The 23,145-nt window shown below is 47.4% G+C and overlaps 1 protein-coding gene across 1 annotated transcript; it reads left to right on the top strand.

Annotated features, from left to right (window-relative positions):
* The first annotated feature begins 20,687 nt into the window (after positions 1 to 20,687).
* Positions 20,688 to 21,683, top strand: LOC135978816 (olfactory receptor 52R1-like). Its single transcript, XM_065579584.1, has one exon. The coding sequence runs from the start codon at positions 20,688 to 20,690 to the stop codon at positions 21,681 to 21,683; it is 996 nt and encodes a 331-aa protein (XP_065435656.1).
* Positions 21,684 to 23,145: the final 1,462 nt, after the last annotated feature.

The raw sequence follows: 23,145 nt of genomic DNA, 5'->3' as shown, positions 1-23,145 counted from the left end.
AAACTATCAAGGGAAGTGGTGGATTCTTGTCTCTCTTGATGTCTTCAAATCAAGACCAGATGCCTTTCTGGAAGATGCTTTAATCATAATAAGTTTTTAGGCTCAATATGGGAGAACCTGGGTGAAATTCTTTGGCCTGCGATATACAGAAGATCCCTGACATAAAATCTATGACTCTACTACATGTAGAAATGAGGAAGGACTAAGAGAACATGCCGTGGTTTGTGGTGTTCTACAGATTGGAATTCTAGCATTTGTTTGCATGCACTCCGGCTATGTTGGCCGTGTGAAGAGTAGCTGTGCTGAATGGTGGAGGGATTACTTGGAGCAGCTGAACACAGATGTGACTGCGACTGAGAGGTGCATGTGTACCTTGAAAGATCAAGTATGCCTCATTCTGTAGGTTGTGTATGTAGAGATCTACCAGGGTATCTTCTTGCCATGGGGATTGTCAGCAGCCTGGTGGCAGACATGACGGTGGTCTCCGGGGCTTAGTGAGGGGTAGGCGAAGGCAATGCTTCAGAAGGAATCCCCAGGGCAAGGTGAAGAGGTGTGTCATGAATCATTTGTGGTAGAGCGCCCCCTTTGGGCAACATGGGAAGCGTGCACACGAGTCCAATGAATCTCTCATCCCTGCAGGTGTTGCAGGGTGTCTTTCTATCAGGCCGGTGCTTAATTCTCCAGCTGAGGCCTCTCAGCTTTCTCATCCCCTCTCAGGGTCCCAGCTGAAATCACAGAACAGCCCACAGTCAGCAAGCAGGGCTAAGCAAAAGTAAAGAAAAACCTGTAAGCAGCTCCCTCCAGGTTATGGGCCTCTCTTACTTCAGAGGGGGCCATCTGAGTACCACTGTCCACTTCAGAGCCCCCCGGGGATTCCCGTGCACGTCTCAGTCCTTTCCCCCCCTTCAGCTCAGGGGTTCTGCACCCGCCTTCTCCAGGGCTGGAGAAGCTCCACAATGTTACCCCCATCTCAGCGGAGTTCCCTCCTTTTAACTCCTCCTCCAGTCCTGGCATGATTTGCCAGTATGGCAGGGCAGGACCACTCCAGCCCAAATCAGCTCCTTAACCCCTTCCATGCTACTGCAGGGTTTATATGACCATATCACAGGGTGGTGGCATTTAGCAAGGCTGGGGTGTTTGTGTGGAGTAGGCTTGGGGTTGAGTGTAGGTAGCTTCTGTGTGTGACACCTGACCTAAGCCCGAGCTCTGCCTTTGCGAAGAGAAGGTGTTAGACTTTGTCCTACAGTGCCCATGGTGCTGAATGCCCAAGTATTCTACAGCGTCTGGAAGTGGAGACTCCAGTATGTGCGTTACTGGAGTGCTGGGGCATTGCTCAAAGAGGACTGAGCTAAGGTTGCATTGTGGAGGTGGAATGCATCTTAACTTCCTATTTCCTGGCTTTCAGAAGTTTACTTTTAACCACTCCACATTTTGGAAGGGCACGAGATACCACAGGGCAACCTGATCTCTGATTAACAAAGTTCTGGGGCATACAATACCCTTCATAGCAACAACCATGATTTCTGAACTTGGTTGTTCAGAGAATGCACTCAAATACTGCAGCGTCGCTCCATAACCAGTGGCTAGGGGGTGCGAAAGGGTTGTCCTCTTTCTTTTAAAACCCAAGAGCAACCTTTGCATATTGTTCCCAGCCAACAAACCCCACCCCACACTCTCCCCATAAAACCAAACCAAACCCTGAGACCCAAACCCCAAGATTTTGAGATCTGGAATCTGTGACGGTAAAGACTCGAGATTGGTAGTTTGCCACCCACTGCATCTTCCTTACCCAGGACAATCCACATTCTAGTGGTCACCCTGTTGTTACAGGGAAGGAAAAGCTTGGGCCTTCGACATCAGCTGTGTGTTCATATTCAGATTTCACCAGCTTCTCAACAGGTGTAAATCCCATAGCTCCACTGACTTCAGCAGAGCCATGCTGATTTGCACCAACTAAGGATCTGGCCCAGGGTGAACAACCCGGTGCCTCCATATAAAATATGCAGCTCTGCTGCGTTGCTTCTGGTGGTTTGTTTGGAAAGGCAGCGTGAGAACATGCCCCTTTTCAACTTTATTGTTATCGATATTACGATAGCATCTAGCAGTCCCAACAAGGGCAGTCCTAGCTATTCTGCTGGCCAGGGCAGCAAACATTTTTGGCATCCTTCTGGCCACTCAGTAGAGAGGGGGGGAAATAGCCCAAGTGGCACAGCAGTCCAAAGCTCCTCTGCTTGCCCACCCCTGCGTCCCCACCATGACTGGGACCCTGTTGTGCTAGGCACTGTGCACAGTGAGAGCCAGTCTCTGCCCCAACGACCTTACCATGTAAATAGGCAAAGGACAAGAGGGGAAACTGAGGCACGCAGCGCTGAACTGACTTGCCCAAAGTCACCCAGCAGATCTGTGCCAGGGCCACAACAGAACGAAAGTCTCCTGGCTCCGAGGTCAGTGCCCCACCTCTCATCCAGGTCAGTACAGTAGATAACAGAGTGAGGTTGTGACATTCCAGGGGTACAACCCAGACTAGTGGGGGGCTGTGTCACTGCTGCCCTGCAACCTTGGCTGCCTTACAATGCCTTGCTATGGTAGCTCCCAGCCTTCCAGCCTGCAGGTCACACCCTGAGTGTCTGTGTGTAACTGCAGCCTGACAGGTACCCCCTCTCTCAGCAGCCTCGGTTATACTACACCCCCCACTACCCCAGTCCTGGATCTCCCCCCAGAAATGTATGTCCTGTACTGCCCAGCCCTCTCCTGGACAGTACAAATATATTAAGTCCCTTATTCCTGTAAGGGAATAATATGCCACTTTACTATTTTAAATAGAGCATCCAGACACTCCAAATTAAACACACTGGATTAGGTAAAACAGGTTTATTAACTACAAAGAGAGAGATTTTGAGTACAAGTAATGAGACAGACAAGTCAGAGATGGTTACAAGAAAAATAAAGATAAAATACTTACCAGTATCTATTTAAGAAACTAACAGTTTTGAAGGAAACTTTCTCACCACATGTTTCCAGCAAGGTTACTATAGGTCAGGCCCCCTCCCCCAGAGTCCAAAGGCTGTTTCCTCTTGTCTTCTCAGGTGCAGAGAATGAGATGAGCAGGGAGAGATTGGGGTGGGTGGGTGTCTGTCCCTCCTTTTTGTAGTTTCAGTTCCCCTCTTGAAACACATTTCCAGTTGAGCCCCAGGAGAAAAAAGAGTCGATGTGGAAGGATGTTCCCTGCTGTTTTTTTTCACCTGTTTGAACTTCCTTTGTTTTCTCTCTTTGCTTAACAACTCTATTTACTGCTTAAATGCAAATTAAGGCATACACATTCCTTCCTTTGTTTAGAGAGACACAGTGGGTGAGTCATATCTTTTATTGGACTAACTTCTGTTTGTGAGGGAGACAAGCTTTTGAGCCACAGAGAGCTAGGGTGACCGGAAAGCAAGTGTGAATGATCAGGACGTTGGTGGGTGGGTGGGCAGGTAATAGGTGCCTATATAAGATAAAGCTCCAAATACCGTGACTGTCCCTATAAAATCGGGATATCTGGTCACCCTACACAGAGCTCTTCTTCAGATCTGTAAAAGGAACTCCCAGCATCACAGCAAAATGTGAGGTGTAACAGACTGGTTAAGCTGGTCAGCGCATTATAGATGGTGAGACCTCGGGGGATGATGTTTTGTTTAATGCATTTGCTCAGGAAGTAGATGTCACTGTTAAGTTTTGCTTCCTTTTGCTTCATGTTGTGGAGTTTCAGACCTGACTTCTGCCTCGGCAGGACTGTGGGGTTTGGAACATGTGTTAATAACATCACACCGGGGAATCTTATAACTTCACATACAAAGTCACCACACATATTTGACCAGGACAATACTGACCAGCAAATTCTGAGTTTTCAAATGATACTTTACAGGGCATATTTTGAACCAAGATTATTATGATAGTGTATAGGGTGTAGACACAGGGGTATGTTCTGTCACAGAGGGAAGATGCTAAGTTGTGCTGAGCAATCAAATTTAAAATGACTTCATTGGAGTTGACTGAATTCCATGTTTTATTCTATATTTTGCTTGGAATTTCAAAATGTGTTTTTTGTTTTGTTTTTGCATGACTTGCAGAAAGACACAACTGTACGGGGAGATGTCAACAAACCAGTAAAGTGCCTGAAACCACTATGGCTATTGCTAAAAGCAGCCAAATCAGCAGGCTGTAAATGGGCCATGTCGCAGCCTCAGCTTACCCAAGGCAGGAGGGGAGGGGTTTTGGGTGCCACAGAAAGGGCAGCTTGACCCCGCATCCTTCCTGATAAAAATTGTGTTGAAGTTGCTGATACATGGATCTGAGAAGAGCAGGATGTGCCCTCAGGAATGTGTCTAACACGGTCTCACGGCTGCAAACTCTGGGAAAAACCAGGGCCGGCACTTCCATTTAGGTGACCCAGGCAGTCGCCTAGGGCGCCAGGATTTGCGGGGGCAGCATTTTGCCGCGATTGGCGGCAATTCGGCGGCGGGGGGTTCTTCCGCACTTCGGGTCTTTGGTGGCAATTCTGTGGCGGGTCCTTCACTCGCTCCGGGACCCGCTGCCGAAGTGCCCCAAAGACCGGGAGCGTGGAAGGACCCCCCACCGCAGAATTGCCGACGACGACCGGGAGCGCAGAAGGACCCCCGCCTAGGGCACCAAAAACCCTGGCGCCGCTCCTGGGAAAAACCCAAACCTGGTTAATCAATAATCAAGGAAGCCTTTTGCTTGCCCATTGGAACTGCTTGCTTAACAAGTTTTCTTTAAGGGACATGTCATTCTATTACTAATGTATAAATAAAGGGGAAAAGTTGGACTCTTCTGGACTCTCCCTCTGGATCCGTCTTGCAGTCCCCACCGGCAGACGGGCTGCCACTGGGCCACTTGAAAGCCACACTCCGCTTCGGTAATTAGCGAGGGTTGAGGGTGTTCTACTGACCTGTTGTGGACGTCTGTAAGTGCTTGAGACTAAGTCAAGTTTAGCTTTAAGTGAAAGCACTCTTCTGCTGTCCTGTTTGTGCCAGCCGTCTATCGGTCGGACAGCCGTGTCTCCCCTGATTTATTTCCTGACACCGCCTCGCACAGAGTAAAAGTTACCAAGAGCTTTGGGTTGAAAGAACCCCAGGTAACAATCAACAACTGAGGATTACAGAAAGTCTTTCACCCTGATCGATCCTTTGCTATGCAGACGGCAGCACTGAATGCAGCCACCTCTGGGGTGGAGGGTCAGCAGGTGTTATTATTTAGGGTTACCATATTTAAAAAATAAAAAAAGACACTCCAGGGGGCCCTGGCCCCGCCCCTTTCCCACCCTGTCCCGCCCCAACTCCACCCATTCCCACCCTAACTCCGCCCATTCCCCCACCCCTTCCTTAAATGTTTGGCTTTTTGGCAATTCCCCCCGGACGGGGGTTTGATTACCAAAAAGCCGGACATGTCTGGGAAAAACTGGACGTATGGTAACCCTATTATTATTCACATTTAGTGCTTAAAGGCCACAATCTGGGCTGGGTCCCATAGTACAGGCACTGTACAAACATAGAGAAAAGGAGAGGCCCTGCCCCAAAGAGCTCACAGTCTAACAAACAAGGTACTGTACTGTTAGGTGGATGAGGCAAAAATGGGGTTCAGTGGTATGCTGGGAAAAACAGGGTGACAAAAACAACAGGATGCGTGCAATTCTTTGGTGAATAACGGCCACACAGCATATTGTACAATAGTACTATAGGGTGGGGAAGTGAAACAAGGATGTAGTTTTGGCCAGTTATACCAGGACAAACCATTTCTCATACCAGAAGTGCCTTGGCTTCTTTAATGTCAAACAACACAGCCTTAACCTTGGGCTCTTCTGAAAGCATCACCTAGTGCCAGGTGTTTCTGACTCTCGGTCCTATGCTTAGACCGCTACCCCATCCTTCTCTTGACTGTAGACTGAGTCTCTCAAAGGAAGTGGTGGAAGCCATATTGCTTGAGTCACAAATCTACAGGACAAAGCAATGGAAATAGTCCCCCATTGGTCCTTACACCCATTTTACACATGTGTAAATGGAGGCGCTGAGAAGTCGTGCCATAGGTCACGCAGGCAGAGCCGGGACTGGAACTCACATCTCCTGATGTTCTGCCCGTTCCACCAAAAGAACAATCGGTGAGTTGTGACCAGCACCGTGGAAAACTCTGGACTTCTTTAGAAGGAACAAGGGAAGAAAGTATCTCACGGTGAGCCATGAAACGCCTCCCTCCCTTCCTGTATTAGGTGCAATTTAGAAACAGTCTATTAATAACTCTAGAGAAGGGTCACCCCTTTTAAATGATCATTACATCATCCTGCGAGTAAGACTCAGTGGTTAAATGGGTAAATCACAAAAGACTAAGTAACCTTTGGAAGTGCCACCATTTCAGCTAGCAAACGTGTCCGTGTCCTTAGCTGCTCTTGTCAACACAAAACTGAACCAGGGTGTTTTGGTGGCACTCCCTCTGGAACTGCCTGTATTGTTAACAGTTTGCAGGTGAAATACAGTCCAGAGCCGAACTTGCCGTGGCCTACAGTCTGGTAGATTTGTTTCCTGCCACGGCTCCGTGTTTGATGTGGCTCTCGGGAGGCCAGTGAGAACGTTTGCATTCCCATGAGTCACCCTGTGGCTCGAGCAATGCAGAACAGGTGTGTTTTCCCCACAGAGAAGTAAGCAGAGGTGTGGATCATTTATCCTGTTACCTCTGCATGGGGCAGAGAAAATTAAAGCTCTCCAAGTGTTTCAGGCTTTTATCTACACATGACCAGGAGGAGGAACAGGAGCAGGCCGTGATGTCAGAGAATGCCAATGTGTAGGAGCATCTGCGGGCACCTGAGGATTTGTTTTTGCAAGACCTTTTAACTCATGATTGTTTACCTCCTCATCAAATGTCACTCAGATTTGGTCTGATGCCCCTTGGCCAACTATGAATCTTCCAGCCTGCACTGCTTGGAATGCAGGAGCTGGAGGTCCCTTGTGTCAATACTGAGCCAGTGGGGCTAGGGGGCGCTCTGCTGCTGGACCACCTGCCGGAGGAGCAGTAAAACTGAGATCCCAATCAGGGGTCGTTGCTGAAGATCCCACACCACTTTTTGCCAGAATTGGGGGGTTACCCCCACTCTCCTGGCTAAATTTCTAGGTAGGAGATGAATCAAGGGTGGGCAAAGCAGAAGATGAGGTAGAGAACAAGGGAGGGAGGAAACAGGTGGGACCAGAGAACGAGGAACAAAGATGGAGGGAGAGAGACAGGCAAGGAAGAGGAACAGATAGAATGACCCACAGGGCAGGGGAAAGGGTGATTTGTGATGAAGACAGAATGATAAAATGGAGCAAGAAAACAGAGAGTGGGCAGAGCTGGGGGACGTTGCTTGTAGATGTTTTTTCTTGAGAGAAGGCGGCTTGTGCTGCAGGTAGGGTCGCCAAGCCTCCAGGATTGGCTTGGTGTCTCCATGAATTCAAGATTAATCTTTAATTAAGGATTATGTCATGTTATGAAACTTTCAGGAATACGTCCAACATAAATTGGCAACCCACGAGGAGGAAGTACCTTTCCCCCTGCCAAGGGTTAGACACAGAGGCAGTAGGGCCAACACCCCATGTTCAAAAATCATGTCATGTCCCCCCAAATCATGAGGTTAATAAATCAATAAATGATTTGCTCTCTGGTTTTTGAGCCTTTGGAGTTCACATTTTCAAGTATTTACCCACAGCCATAAAATCCAGAGCGACTCACTTGAAAGAAAGGAAGAAGAAAGCTGAGATTCTCCTTCAAAATGCCCGGCTGAGTTTTCGAAAGGAAAGGCTGAACTTGCTCCACTGTGAGCCAACAGGCACCACTTGGAACTCCAGCCATTGATCAGACTACAGCAGGCCCCCCGGCATTGCCCCCTGCCCCCGAAAGTCAGCATTAGGGCTGCTGACTTTCTAATCACAGAAAACCGAACAGCCCTGCCCTAACCCTTCTCCAAGGCCACTTCCATTGCCACCCCATCACCAAGGCCCTGCCCCGCCCCGTCTCCGAGGCCCCACCCCCGCTCACTCCATTCCCCCCGGCCTCTGTCGCTCGCTCTCCCCCACCCTCACTCCACTCCCTCATTTTCACCGGGCTGGGGCAGGTGGTTGGGGAGTGGGAGGGGGGAGGGCTCCAGCTGGGGGTGCGGGCTCTGGAGTGGGGCCAGGGATGAGGGGCTTGGGGTGCAGGGGAGGCTCAGGGCTGGGGTAGGGTGTTGGGGTGTTGGGGGGGGTGCAGACTCTGGGAGGGAATCATAGAGTCATAGAATATCAGGGCTGGAAGAGACCTCAGGAAGCCATCTAGTCCAACCCCCTGCTCAAAGCAGGACCAATCCCCAAGCTTGGGTGCAGGAGGGGGCTCAGAGCTGGGTCAGGGGGTTGGGGTGCAGGAGGGGTTTTGGAGTGCGGGCTCCGGGTGGTGTTTACCTCAGGCGGCTCCAGGGAAAGGGCGACATGTCCCTTGGCTCCTAGGCGGAGGCGCAGTCAGGGTGGTTTCTGAGGCTGTGGATGGCATTGCGTTCTGCACGACTTAGGTTATGAGGCAAGCGATGTTGTTTTTCCACAATTTCTGCCTGTGCACGTCGGCGGAAGCATTCTATGTATAGGTCCAGACTGTCATTTCGACCCTCAGGAGGAGTCCATGTGGAGTTCTTCTTCCTGTGTTGTTGGTGGGAGGGTATCTGTGTATCAGTGCGCTGTTCAGTGTTATCATGAAAGTATTCTTTGAGTCGGAGGCGGCGAAAGTAGGCTTCCAGATCACCACAGAACTGTATCATGTTCGTGGGGGTGCTGGGGCAAAAGGAGAGTCCCCGAGATAGGACAGACTCTTCTGCTGGGTTGAGTGTGTAGCTGGATAAATTGACGATATTGCTGGGTGAGTTAGGGGTACCCCTGTTGTGGCCCCATGTCGCAGGTAGGATTTTAGACAGCTTACGGTCCTTTTTCCTTTGTAGAGAGGTGAAGTGTGTAATGTAGATCTCCTGTCTTATTTTAGTAAAGTCCGTTGGTGTGGAGGGTTGGTTATTTATGAGAGTCTCCAGGTTGGAGAGCTCTTTCTTGATGTTTTTCTGTTTGCTGTATAGGATGCTGATCAGGTGGTTCCTCAGTTTCTTTGATAACGTATGGCATAATCTCTCACTGTGGTCTGTGCAGTATGTAGATAGCAAAGGATTTTTCACCTTCAGTCCATTTGGTATGATGTCCATCTGTTTGCATTTGGAAAGGAAGATGATATCTGTCTGTATTTGTGCAAGTTTCTTCATGAGGTTGATAGATTTCCATTCCATACGGCTAAATGCAGTGCCTTGCATGGTGTCAAGTATCAGAGGGGTAGCCGTGTTAGTCTGAATCTGTAAAAAGCAACAGAGGGTCCTGTGGCACCTTTGAGACTAACAGAAGTATTGGGAGCATAAGCTTTCGTGGGTAAGAACCTCACTTCTTCAGATGCAAGTAATGGAAATCTCTAGAGGCAGGTATATATCAGTGTGGAGATAACGAGGTTAGTTCAATCAGGGAGGGTGAGATGCTCTGCTAGCAGTTGAGGTGTGAACACCAAGAGAGGAGAAACTGTTTCTGTAGTTGGATAGCCATTCACAGTCTTTGTTTAATCCTGATCTGATGGTGTCAAATTTGCAAATGAACTGGAGCTCAGCAGTTTCTCTTTGGAGTCTGGTCCTGAAGTTTTTTTGCTGTAAGATGGCAACCTTTACATCTGCTATTGTGTGGCCAGGGAGGTTGAAGTGTTCTCCTACAGGTTTTTGTATATTGCCATTCCTGATATCTGACTTGTGTCCATTTATCCTCTTGCGTAGTGACTGTCCAGTTTGGCCAATGTACATAGCAGAGGGGCATTGCTGGCATATGATGGCATATATAACATTAGTGGACGTGCAGGTGAATGAGCCGGTGATGTTGTAGCTGATCTGGTTAGGTCCAGTGATGGTGTTGCTGGTGTAGATATGTGGGCAGAGTTGGCATCGAGGTTTGTTGCATGGGTTGGTTCCTGAGTTAGAGTTGTTGTGGTGCGGTGCGTGGTTGCTGGTGAGAATATGCTTAAGGTTGGCAGGTTGTCTGTGGGCGAGGACTGGCCTGCCTCCCAAGGTCTGTGAAAGTGAGGGATCATTGTCCAGGATGGGTTGTAGATCACTGATGATGCGTTGGAGAGGTTTAAGCTGAGGACTGTAGGTGATGGCCAGTGGAGTTCTGTTGGTTTCTCTTCTGGGCCTGTCTTGTAGCAGGAGGCTTCTGGGTACACGTCTGGCTCTGTTGATTTGTTTCTTTATTTCCTTGTGTGGGTATCGTAGTTTTGAGAATGCTTGGTGAAGATCTTGTAGGTGTTGGTCTCTGTCTGAGGGGTTGGAGCAGATGCGATTGTACCTCAGTGCTTGGCTGTAGACGATGGATCGTGTGGTGTGACCGGGGTGGAAGCTGGAGGCATGAAGGTAGGCGTAGCGGTCGGTGGGTTTTCGGTATAGGGTGGTGTTAATGTGGCCATCGCTTATTTGTACGGTGGTGTCCAGGAAGTGGACCTCCCGTGTAGATTGGTCCAGGCTGAGGTTGATGGTGGGGTGGAAGCTGTTGAAAGCATGGTGGAATTCTTCCAGGGCCTCCTTCCCATGGGTCCAGATGATGAAGATGTCATCAATATAGCGTAGGTAGAGAAGGGGTATGAGTGGACGGGAGCTGAGGAAGCGTTGTTCCAGGTCAGCCATAAAAATGTTGGCATATTGTGGGGCCATGCGGGTGCCCATAGGTGTTCCAAAGAGGATGGATCTAGACTGTTCTCAGTGGTACCAGAGGACAGAACGAGGACTAATGGTCTCAAGTTGTAGTGGGAGAGGTTTAGGTTGGATATTAGGAAAAGCTTTTTCCTTAGGAGGGTGGTGAAGCACTGGAATGGGTTACCTAGAGAGGTGGTGGAATCTCCTTCCTTAGAGGTTTTTAAGGCCCGGCTTGACAAAACCCTGGCTGGGATGATTTAATTCGGAATTGATCCTGCTTTGAGCAGGACGTTGGACTAGACGACCTCCTGAGGTCCCTTCCAACCCTGATATTCTATGATTCTATGATTCTAGGGCCTTGTGCACCCTCCCTCCAAATTAGTCAGTGACTAACACTCCTGCAGTAAACTAAGTGGGGAGATGTGACATTCTGCGCCCCAAAACAACTCCCTGGCACTCCCGTATATACCCAGATGATATGATTATGATATATTTTATACAAAGTATGTCATGTAAGGTATCAATGAAAAAGTTATGATTTGCTGAATATGATTACCCTCTTTGTATGCATGTATCATTTTTGTACCTAAAGTTATGAAAGCATGCAAGGTCATGTGACCAGCTCATGTGACACTGGATTCCATTTGTGCCTGTACTTTTCCACTAACTGTACTGGGGGCTTTTGCTTGGAAAAATGAAGTTCCCTCCACATGGAAGAAGCCATAAAAAGTGGACATAAGAAAATCACTTGGCCTCACTCCCCCCATAACTCAACACCTGGATAAACCTTAAGGACAAGGACAGAACTGGGGATTTGGTCCCAGGCTGAAGGGAATTCTAGCCTGTGTATGGAAGGCAGGTGACACACTGCACAGTTCAAATCCTGTCTGAACTCAGATTGTCATTTTGCTTTATTTCTTTGGTAATCTACTTTGATCTGTACATTTATTCCTTATAATCACTTAAAATCTATCCTTCTGCAGTTAATAAATCGGTTTTATATTTTTTTCCCTAATACAGTGTGTTGTTTGAAATGCAAAAGGGAAACCTGCTCAGGAACAGGGGCTGGTGCATTGTCCTCTCCACATTGAGGGTGGGGCAGACTGGGTAATACACGTACCCTCGCCGGGCTTCTGACCAGGGTTAGACGGTACAGCTCTGGGGTCCTAGGCTGGGGAGCTGGGGTGGGGGGGAATTGGCTGGAGCCTCTCTATTGTTGGCTCATGAGTGCCTAGTGAAAACATTCATGAAACTGAAGCTGGGTGCGTTCCTGGCTGTGTCTGGCTGTGGAAGTGCAAAACCTGGAGAGGATTGCAGCTTGTCACAGCCTCACAGTGTGAGGGGGAGCCCAGGTTGGTATGCCATAGGGCTCAGCGGTACCCCCATTCCAGGTTGCATCCTGAGCAAGTCTGTCACATCCACCTAATGAACAAGCCCTGCTAGACCGTGACTCCATTTCCTTCTTCTCATGCACGCCATTACTAATGGAGAGACCGTGGTTACAGCAGGGAAATCAGGACTCCTGGGTTCTGTCTGTCATTCTCTGTGTGACCTTCACCAAGTCACGTCTCCCTTTCCCTCAGTTTACCTATCAGTATAATGACGATATGTTCATAGTGACTTTCCTTTTCCAGGTGTTTTGAAGATCCATCAATGAAAGGTGCTAAACAATATGATGATAGTTACTGATGAGAATTACTGACTTCTGATCCCTTAGCGATAGCCCCGTGTGCCTGCAGAAAGTGTTCGTATCTCCCCTCAGTCACCTTTCTCCAGATCTCTCTGTCTACTATCTACCTATTAATACTGGGTATTTACAGGGTATCAGACTATCATGCCTAGTTTTCTTACTAATCAACTACTTTTTAACTATACACAAATGTACAGAGCAGCCAATTCCTCTCTGACTCAACGGACAGCCCAGGAGTTCTCATCTCCCTTTGGGAAGGTCCCTTAATTACTGTTTACTCCTAAAGCTGGATAAATAGCACAGAAGTGCAGACATTGAAAGAGAGACATTGGCTAGAGATTCTCCGGTCTCCAGCCTGTTTCCATTCAGATGCTGTTTCCCCCTAGAGGCTGAGCGACCCCCCCCCCCTGGGATTGCACACAGCTATATTATAAACGGTGCACACCCCTGTGTCGGCTCTCGGCGTGGGATGCTGCTGCAGATGCTGGGGTGAGAGAGGTGAGGGAAACGGCTGCCTGTGGGAGATTCCCAGAGAAGACACGTCTGTCTCAGAATTCACAGGTACCCATCTGTCATAAACATACAGCTAAGGGTAGCATAAAATCCCTTTTTACGCTGTAAAGGGTTAATTCCTCTTTTACCTGTAAAGGGTTAAGAAGCTTAGATAACTTGGGTGGCACCTGACCAAAAGGACCAATAAGGGGAGAAGTTTTTCTGTCTCTGTCTCTCGGAGCCAGCCAGGAAACAGCACAGAGGAAAATATATCTGAACTAAGCATCTAGTCTTGCAGAAATAGTTAGTAATAGCAGAAAAGAAATGCATTAGATAACCTTTTGTTTTAGCTTGTGAATTTTCCCTGTGCTAAGAGGGAGGTTTATCCCTGTTTTTATAACTTTAAGGTTTTGCCCAGAGTGGAAATCCTCTGTGTACCTGAGTCTTTTGTTATTCTGTAAAGTACTTACCATCCTTATTTTACAGGGGTGATTCTTTTACCTTTCCTTTAATTAAAATTCTTCTTTTAAGAACCTGATTGATTTTTTCTTGTTCTTAAGATCCTAGGATTTGGGTCTGTGTTCACCTGTACCAATTGGTGAGGATATTAGTCTCAAGCCTCCCCAGGAAAGGGGGTGTAGGGATTTGAGGGGATATTTGGGGAAGGTAGGGCTCCAAGTGGCCCTCCCTGAATATTTGTTTAAATCAATTGGTGGTGGCAGCATACTGTTCAAGGTGGAATTTGTGCCTGGGGAAAGTTTTTAACCAAAGCTAGTAAAAATAAACTTAGGGGGTCTTTCATGCGGATCCCCACATCTGTCCCCCAGAGTTCAGAGTGGGGAAGGAACCCTGACACCATCTCTTGCTGAGGAGCTTACCTGCTCAACAAACCCAGTTGAAGGAGAGAGTGATGGGATAGAGAATAGGTCTGTGGTCCTTTCCACTCTGCACAGCCATTAAACATGCCGGGGCCCTTGCCAGAGGGGATGTGTTTGCTCCGATATCACTGGCCAAAATGTCCCTCTTTGCTCTGCCCCTGGCTGATGGCCTCCAACCCCAAGGTGGCTGCAATTCAGTGACACAGGGGATCCTTCAGGTTGAAAGGTGATAGTAGATGGACAATACAAGGTAAAATTCTGAGGCCGTGGCCCATATGTTCTCAGGCTAAACTGAGGCAAAACTCCCCTTGGAGTAAGAACTGAGTAAAGACCTCAGGAGCCAGCTGGGTGTGAGTTAATGCACAGGGACTTTCACCTCCTCCTCTTGCATTTCAGGGCTCTGGCTGTTAACGGGGGAGGAAGGGGGGGCTTTCACCTGACTTTCTGATAGAAAGCATGGCGGTGATAGGGCTCCTCACTGGAATAATTATATGAATTTTTCAACATGGGCAAAACGTCTTTTCTCCTGGCTTCATTTGAGAATTTGGCTGAACTGTTATGCCTGAAAGTTTAAAAACAATTCAGCCGGAAGCAGACACCCAGTGCGGGAAATTTCAGTGCAAACGGTTAAAGTTTGGCAAACTTATAAGCAACTGAAAACGACGTCTCCTAATTGAAGGTGTCAGACAGCTGTTAGGATATAGATATTCAGGCCTGTCTGCAAAGGCCTATACTTTAAGAATTTAGGTGTATTCTTATCACTTAGCTAGTTATAGAGGTACAAAAGAAGAATTAAAATCAGTCTGCCTGTTTATAGGCCTTCTCTCATTATGATACTCTAAGGCCGTGGTCCCCAAACTTTTTTGTCTGGCGGGCGCCGGAGGTCGAGCCACGGAGGACCGTGGCAGGGGAGGAGCAGCCGCCGAAATGCCGCTGTCAAGTGGCAACGTCAATAGGCATCACCGCCAAAATGCAGCCTACAAGCAGTGTCATCCAGAGGCGTCACCGCCGAAATGCCGGCTAAAATATGGTTTGCATTCCATTCCTTGGATCATCTTTTTCACTCACCTCTGGACCCTTTCCATTTTCTCTACATCCTTTCCAGACAGCGGTGACCAAAATTGCACACAGCTCTCCAGCTGAGACCTAACCAGCACTGAGTAGAGCGGTACTATCACCTACCATGACTTGGGTGCTATGCCTCTGTTAATGCAACCCAAAATTGCATTTCCTTTTTTACCAACAGCAAAAGAATTCACACCCCTGAGAGCTGTCGCTATATCAACCTAACCCCGGTGTAAACAGCATAAGGTCGATGGAACAATTCTTCTATCGACCTCGCTACCACCTCTCGGGGAGGTGAATTACCTACGCTGATGGGAGAACCCCTGCCGTCGCTGTAAGTAGTGTCTACACTTAAGCACTTTGCAGCACCGCTGTAGTGTTTTAAGTGTAGACAAGCCCTCAAGCAGATCTTCCAGAAAAGCATCCAGTCTGGATCTGCGGACATGGGGAGTTGGAGAATCCACCACTTCCCTTTCCAGTTTTTCCCACCAGTTAACCACCCTGAGTGCTAATCATTTGGCCCTTATACCTGATTGAATTTGTCTGGCTTCAGCTTCAAGCCATTGGGTCTTCCTCGGCCTTTCTAAACTAGATTACAGAGCCCATTAGCACCAATGGTTTTCTCCCCATAGAAGTCTCTGCTTGATTGTCTTTTTGATGAGATAAATAGATGAAGCTCTTTAAATCTCTCTCTCTGTGTTAGGCATATTCTCCAGTCTCCAATAATTTTTGTGGTTTTTTTCTGCACCCTCTCCAATTTTTCAATATCCTTTTTGAAATGTGAACACTATAATTTATGCAGTCGGTTTCATCAATGCCATGTGCAGAAGTAAAATCCTTCCCATGCTCCAATGCACTACTCCCCTGATTATGCATCCAAGGATCGCATTAGCCCTTTGGGCCACAGCATCACACTGGGAGCTTACGATGAGTTAGTTGTCCACAATGACCCCTAAATCCTTTTTAGGGTCCTTGCGTTCCATAATACAGTGCCCTAGCCAGAGAGTCGGGCCTGCATTCCCTGTTCCAAGAGGACCACTTTCCATTTGACTGTATTAAAACATTTTGTTTGCATGGGCCCAGCTCAACAAATGCTCCAGATCAATCGTTATGTCTGCCTTGGCCACCTCATTGTAACCACTCTGCCAACCTTGGGTTCATCCGCAAATTTTACTTGCAACGATTTTCTATTTGCTTCCAGATCATTGATGAAAATATTGAATAGCATCTGGCCTAGGATTGATCCCTGCAGAACCCCACTAGAGACACCCCCATTCACTGACAATGGCCCATTGACAACTGCTTTCTGAGGGAATTAGTCCTTTTGAAGGATATCTGTATAAAGCTATTACTGGTTGGAAACTGTTCTCTCTTTGTTCATTTTAGATAGCCAGCTTTTAGTCCATTTAACATTTAACAAAATCTACTGATATTGTGTAGTGTTCATTTTTTTAATTGAATGCTTTTCCCTACTAAATCAAATGTCTCACAGAAATTGAAGGCTATTACATCTGATTGGTTCCCTTGGTCCACCAAACGTGTGCTCTCACGAAAGGATGAAATTGTCTTTTTTTTTTTAACATATCCCATATCAGCTTTTCCATTGTTTCCTGACTGCCTCCTTCGGTTCCGAATGAGATGTGTGGTTGATCAGTCAGTTCATAACTCTGGTGTTTGTAATTCTAAGGTTCTACTCTAGATACTGGTTAACATGCTCCTTGACTGCTAATAGACTGGAAAGGGTTTCATTACCACATATGATATGAGTACCTCATACTGCTTTCCAAATGCAGAATAAAAATAGTTATTGAACACATCGACCTTTTCTGCAAGATTAACAAGTTTCCTTTCTCCCTTTAGAGATTAGTCTTTACCTTTTCTAGGATTTCTTTTGTTCTTAATAAACTTAATAACCTCCTTTTTGTTCTCCTTAGCCCTGCAAACCATGGATTTCCCCCGATGTCTGTAATGTCCTGTATCAATTTTCATAACTTCCAATTTGTATTGCTTGCCAATTCTTTTCCCTTTTTCCCATTTGTTATGTGTTGCTTTTCCCCCCTTAATTCCTGCCTTCACTTTCCCACTGAACTGGGTTTTTAACCGAAGTTGTCCACTTCCTTGATTGTGGAATCGTGGCTTTTTAGCTCTTTAATAAACTCTTCTTAAAGAACTCCCATTTTTCATTCCCATTTTTCAGTCTAAATTTTTCCTCCCAATCAGTTTTGCTGATAATTTGCATCAGCTTTGGGGACTTAGCCCTTTTGAAGGATATCTGTATAAAGCTATTACTGGTTGGGAACTGTTCTCTGTTTGTTCATTTTAATGTAATCAGTTCCATTCTTTTATTTTGTTCTCCTCTATCCTATGCCCCCTTATTTGTCTCTTCTCTACACTAAACAGTCCCAGACTTTTCAGTCTGTCCGCATATGGCAGCCCCCCCCATTCTGATAGCCTGTCTCAGAAAACCCATTTCTAGTGGCTATATCCTTTATAGAGGCTGAGTGACCAAAACTGAGTGCATCTCCAGAGCAGATTATTCTCCATCCCATTCCTTAGGCATTCGAACATTGTCTTTGTTGTGGCCACTACTGCAAATGAGCAGTTGTTTCCATGGGGCTGCTATCAGTGACATCCAAGACTTTTCCCTGAGGGTGTGTTCTAGTTGGGATGTTTCCTCCGGCACATGTCTTGCTAAAGGTTTTTTTCCCCCACTCTCAGATTTTCAGTAACTAGGTGAATGGAGACTCCCTACAGCATGGCTCTGTAGCCTGGCTTTCATTGCATTGAGGCCATGTGTACATTGGACGATTTTTTTCACTGAAAGTTTATTCAATGACCAAAAAGCCTTTAAAGAAAACTATTGTTGCACGTTCACACTGTCTTTCTCTTTTGGCATAGCGCATCCACACGCGGGACCATTGCAGCAACAGTGAGAATAATGCACTGTGGGTAACTATCCCACAGTTCAGGTCTGCATCTTATGCTCACAGGTGTTGTGGGAAGGCAGAGCGGATCATGGAACGTCATGGCTCTGGGCTCAATGTCCCATGATGCATTGCTTTCCGTCCCAGCATTCCATGTGCTTCCATCTCCAGTTTGCAGCATTTTTCAACGTTCCTTGTTTTCTGCTCAGCCCACCACCTCTATCTGCAGGAACGGATCCCGCACTGCTCTGCTAGCTGTCAGTAGCACATCACGAATAGCAATGGAATCAATCTTGATGTTGTGAAGGCAACGGGAGTCACAGTTGCCTGACATGGTGTCTGACATGGATAACAGCAGCATTAGATTGCTTTTGGGATTCACAGAAGAGCTGAGCATGGTGGAACATTGCTTTTGGGCTTGAGAAACTAGCACTGAGTGGTGGAATCGCATCGTTATGCAGGTCTGAGATGACGAGCAGTGGCTGAAGAACTTTTGGAATTGGAAAGCCACCTTCCTGGAATTGTGTACTGAGCTCACCCCAGCCCTATGCCGCAAGGACACCCAAATGAGAGCTGCGCTGTCAGTGGAGAAGTGCATGGCAATCACACTGTGGAAGCTGGTGACTCCAGGCTGCCAGTAGTCGGTCACAAATCAATTTGGAGTTGGGAAGTCGACCGTTGGGGCTGCATTAATGCAAGTGTACAGGGCCATTAATCACATCCTGCACCGCAAGACTGTGACTCTTGACAACGTGCGTGACATTGTGGATGGCTTTGCAGAAATGGGTTTCCCCATCTGCAGAGGGGTGATAGATAGCTCGCATATTCCAATTTTGGCACTGAACACCTTGCAATGGAATATATCAATTGGAAGGGTACTTCTCCATGGTGTTGCGGGCACTCAAGGATCACTGTGGGCATTTCATTGAAATCAGTGCAGGGTGGTCCAGAAAAGTGCATGATGCATAAATCTTTACGAACACCAGCCTTTACAGAGAGCTGAAATCGGGGACTTTCTTTCCAGACCGGAACATCCCCACAGGGGATGTTGAAATGCTCATAGTAATCCTGGGAAACCTGGCATACCCCTCAATGCCAGGGCTCATGAAACCGTAGAAGTGAAACCTGGAGAGCAGTAAGGAGCATTTCAACAATAGGCTGAGTAGGAGCAGGATGACCATAGAATGTGCATTTGGCAGATTAAAAGCGTGCTGGCGATTCCTTTCTGAAAGGTTAGACCTCAATGAGGAAAATATTCCCATGGTTGTAGCCGTGTGTTCCACCTTGTATAATATTTGTGAACTTAAGGGCAAAAATTTTGCTCAGTGGTGCACTGCTCGGACAGAACACGTGGTTGCTGATTTTGACCAGCCAGATACCAAGGCTATTAGAGGGCACAATGGGGGGCAATTGGAATCAGGGAGGCTTTGCGGCAACACTTTGAAAATGAGAACAAGTAATGTTTATTGCTGTGCATGGGATTGCAATACGTAATGAAGTCCAGTTTTGGTAGGGTAGGAAGCAGTTGTGATTGTTCAGGCCCAGGGTTCAATGTAAGGAAATGGTGAAACTGCCTGCTGCTTTGCTGTTGCCATCTGCTATCATAACTTCACGGGAAACAAATAAAGAGTGCTTCTTATTCAAATAACTTTGCTTTTATTGCCAAAAAACCCACCACACCATGCACACACACACAGCTGAGCGTACGTCCAGCTTTCCTTTGAAAAGGTGTCTGCGGAGGTGGAGTGAACGGTAAAGTGAGACGTCCCAGAAATCGGAAAGGAATGTGCGGGTGGAGTTTGGGAAGGACATGGGAAAGAGTTGTGAATGTGCTGAAGGGGAGGGCTTGCACCCATCTGCTAAGTCTGGAGCATCAGGAGGGACTGCAGCATGTTGGTTTGTCACTAGAAAATGTTTATCAACCTCTCCATTGCATCCCTAGTGTATGCCTCATTTTCTTTTCTTTCCTGCTTGTCGCTTTCCCTCCACTGCCTGCATTCCATCTTGTCTGCATCAGAGTACTGCAGCACCTCCCACAACATATCTTCCTTGTGCCGTCTTGGTCGCTTTCTTATCTGGCGGAGACACTCGGCTGGAGTGGAGGGGATGCCTCCTTTCAAGTACATATCTGGAGAAGCAGAAGTAACAATAAAGAAAAGCATTATTGTTAAGTACATTTACAGCATTGAAACACTACATTAAAATACACTGCTGGTAACACACCAGTCACTTTCCAGCTGACCCTTGACAAGCACACATGCTGGTGAACACTGGAAGCATGGTGAGTGTTCCCAGGGGTGGAGGACGTTGGGTGTGGGAGAAAAGCAATTGGCCAATTACAATGATAAAATAAAGAAAGGTGTCTACACTAGCACTTTGGTGACAAAAATGTTGTGTAAAATCATTGCAACTCTCATCAAGGTGGCTTTATTATGTCACTGAAACTGAGGAATTCCGTCCTCAAAGTGGCTTTATAACGTTTACACCTCCACTATTTCATCACCAAATGCTGCCTTTTGGTGAAAAAACTTCGCAGTGTAGACAAGGCCTAGAGAACAATAAGAGATAACCAGTATGAGCTCGTGTTTCCTGCTGGTGCCGTCTAAGGTTTCCCACACCACGATGTGGAGGAAGTATTGATGCAGGGAGCACCATAAAATATGGAATTGGCATTAGCAGGGTCAGTTGTTCATAATTCATTTATCTGAATAATGAAAATGTCATTTTTCAGTGTGTGAAGAGCGACCAATCTGCTTCACCCAGGAGAACAGCCTCCAGTAGTGCATGTAATGTCTTATATTAACATTGTCTCTCCATCCAGGTGTTTGTCCTGCGACCATCATCCTAGACCCTGGGCACATACAGGAAGTCAGGGGAACACACGATACATGCAGGAAACACCATTCTGCCTCAGTGTTGGACACCTCCTCTTCAACATGTCAGAATCCAACTCAACTGACTTCACCAACCCCTCCACCTTCATCCTGCTGGGCATTCCAGGCCTGGAGGCATCCCATGTCTGGATTTCCATCCCCTTCTGCGCAATCTATGCCATAGCCCTCTTGGGGAACTTCATCATCCTGTTCATCGTAAAGACGGAGCCGAGCCTCCATGGGCCTATGTACTATTTCCTTTGCATGCTGGCCGTCACCGACCTGGTCCTGTCTACATCCATCCTCCCCAAAATGCTGAGCATCTTCTGGTTCTATTCCAGGGAGATCAATTTCAGTGCATGCCTCACCCAGATGTACTTCATTCTCAGCTTCTCTGTGATAGAGTCTGGGATCCTTGTTGCCATGGCTTTTGATCGCTACGTGGCCATCTGTGATCCCCTGAGACATTCCAGCACCCTATCAAATCCGGTGGTGGCCAAAATTGGCCTGGCCATGGTGCTGCGCGGCATCATGCTCATACTGCCACATCCTTTCCTGGTGAGGAGGTGGCCATATTGCAGAACCAACATCATTCCCCACACGTACTGTGAGCACATAGCTGTGGTGAAGCTGGCCTGCGCCGACATCCGTATCAGTAGTTACTACAGCCTCTCTGTGGCATTCTTGGTTATCGGTACGGATGTGTTTTTTATCGCCGTGTCCTATACCCAGATACTCAGGGCCATCTTCAGCCTGCCAACAAAGGACGCCCGGCTCAAGACTTTTGGGACCTGCGGCTCCCACCTCTGTGTCATCTTAGCCTTTTACATCCCGCATCTCTTTGCCGCCCTCTCGCAACGATTTGGGCACAATGTGGCCCTGCATTTCCATGTTCTCATGGCAAACATATACCTCCTGGTGCCCCCCATGCTAAACCCCATCATCTATGGGGTGAAGACCCAACAGATCCGGGAAAGGTTGGTCCAGCGCTTTACTCATAAAGGGACCTAAAGTTTTCTCCTGGTGCTCTGGCTCTCAGACTGAGCTCCATGGAGAACTGGCTGGTGACATGGTGCTGGACTCTCTTCCCTGAATCACTGACTGGCCAGTCAAAGAGACATACAATTTTTGCCTGACCTTACTGTGCTGTGTCAGCGTCGCAAATTGGGGAATCTGTTTATGTGCAACTCATAGGGTTGCCACTGTTCTAATTGATGGTAACTGGAAGCCTGAGGGCCCGCCTCTCTGCCCTGCCTCTTCCCCCAAGCTGCGCCCCTGCTCTGCCTCTTCCCCTCAAGGCCCCGCCCCTCACTCGCTCCTCTCCTCCCCACACCCGTCACTCACTGGTTCACTCCTCTGACACTCTCAACCCAAAGCACCCCATATTTACCATGGTGATGTAATTATTGTATGTTTTGTGCAAAGTATTCCCTGTGAGGTATCATTCTAAAAGTCTTAATCTGCTAAACATGATATCCCCTTGGGTTGTATGTGAAATTATGAAATCTTGCTATGCGTGAATTACTCAAGTGTGATGTGAGGCTTGAAACACCCCAAACCAGCCTTTCAGGTATGTCAAAAGAGTAGCCAGACAGTGTTAATTACTGTTGTCAACACTCATCCAGGGAAGAAACCACTAGCACAGGAACTCTGTGTAAGGAAGCCTCCTCGAAGGGAGTACGGAGAAAATGGAGAATGTTTGTCCAATGGGGGAAGACCCCCCACGTCACATACACAGACTTTCCAGCCAGCTGAAAGAAACTATAAAAGATGGGGAGTTACATCATCACTTGTCTTCACTACCCAACAACCCAACACCTGCAAGAAGCTGTGGAAGACAAAGGACTTTCAATGGGAGAGATGCAACCTGTGCAGATGCAGATGCAGCCTGTGCCTCAAGACTCTGTAAGCCTGCTTGTATCATCAATCAGGGTGAGATAGAGACAATTCTAATTCACAGCCCTCTGTGGAGAAAGAAGTGGTTCGGGACAGGCCAGTCAGCCTCACCTCTGTTCCTGGAAAAATCATGGAGCTGGTCCTCAAGGAATCAATTCTGGAGCACTTAGAGGATCGGAAAGTGATCAGGAACAGTCAGCATGGATTCACCAAGGGCAAGTCATTCCTGATTAACCTAATTGCCTTCTATGAGGAGATAACTGGCTCTGTGGATGAGGAGAAAGCAGTGGACGTGTTATTCCTTGATTATAGCAAAGCTTTTGATTCGGTCTCGCACAGCATTCTTTCCGGCAAGTTAAAGAAGTATGGGCTAGATGAATGGACTATAAGGTGGATAGAAATCTGGCTAAATCGTCGGGCCCAGTGGGTAGTGATCAATGGCTCCATGTCTAGTTGGCAGCCGGTATCAAGCAGAGTGCCCCAAGGTTCGGTCCTGGGGTTGGTTTTGTTCAATATCTTCATGAATGATCTGGAGGATGGTGTGGACTGCACCCTTAGCAAGTTTGCAGATGACACT

The sequence above is a fragment of the Chrysemys picta genome, unplaced genomic scaffold (assembly GCF_011386835.1).
Source record: "Chrysemys picta bellii isolate R12L10 unplaced genomic scaffold, ASM1138683v2 scaf461, whole genome shotgun sequence".
Taxonomy (NCBI): Eukaryota; Metazoa; Chordata; order Testudines; family Emydidae; genus Chrysemys; species Chrysemys picta.
The sequence above is the reverse complement of the archived record's forward strand: the minus strand, read 5'-3'. Positions and strand labels throughout refer to the sequence as shown.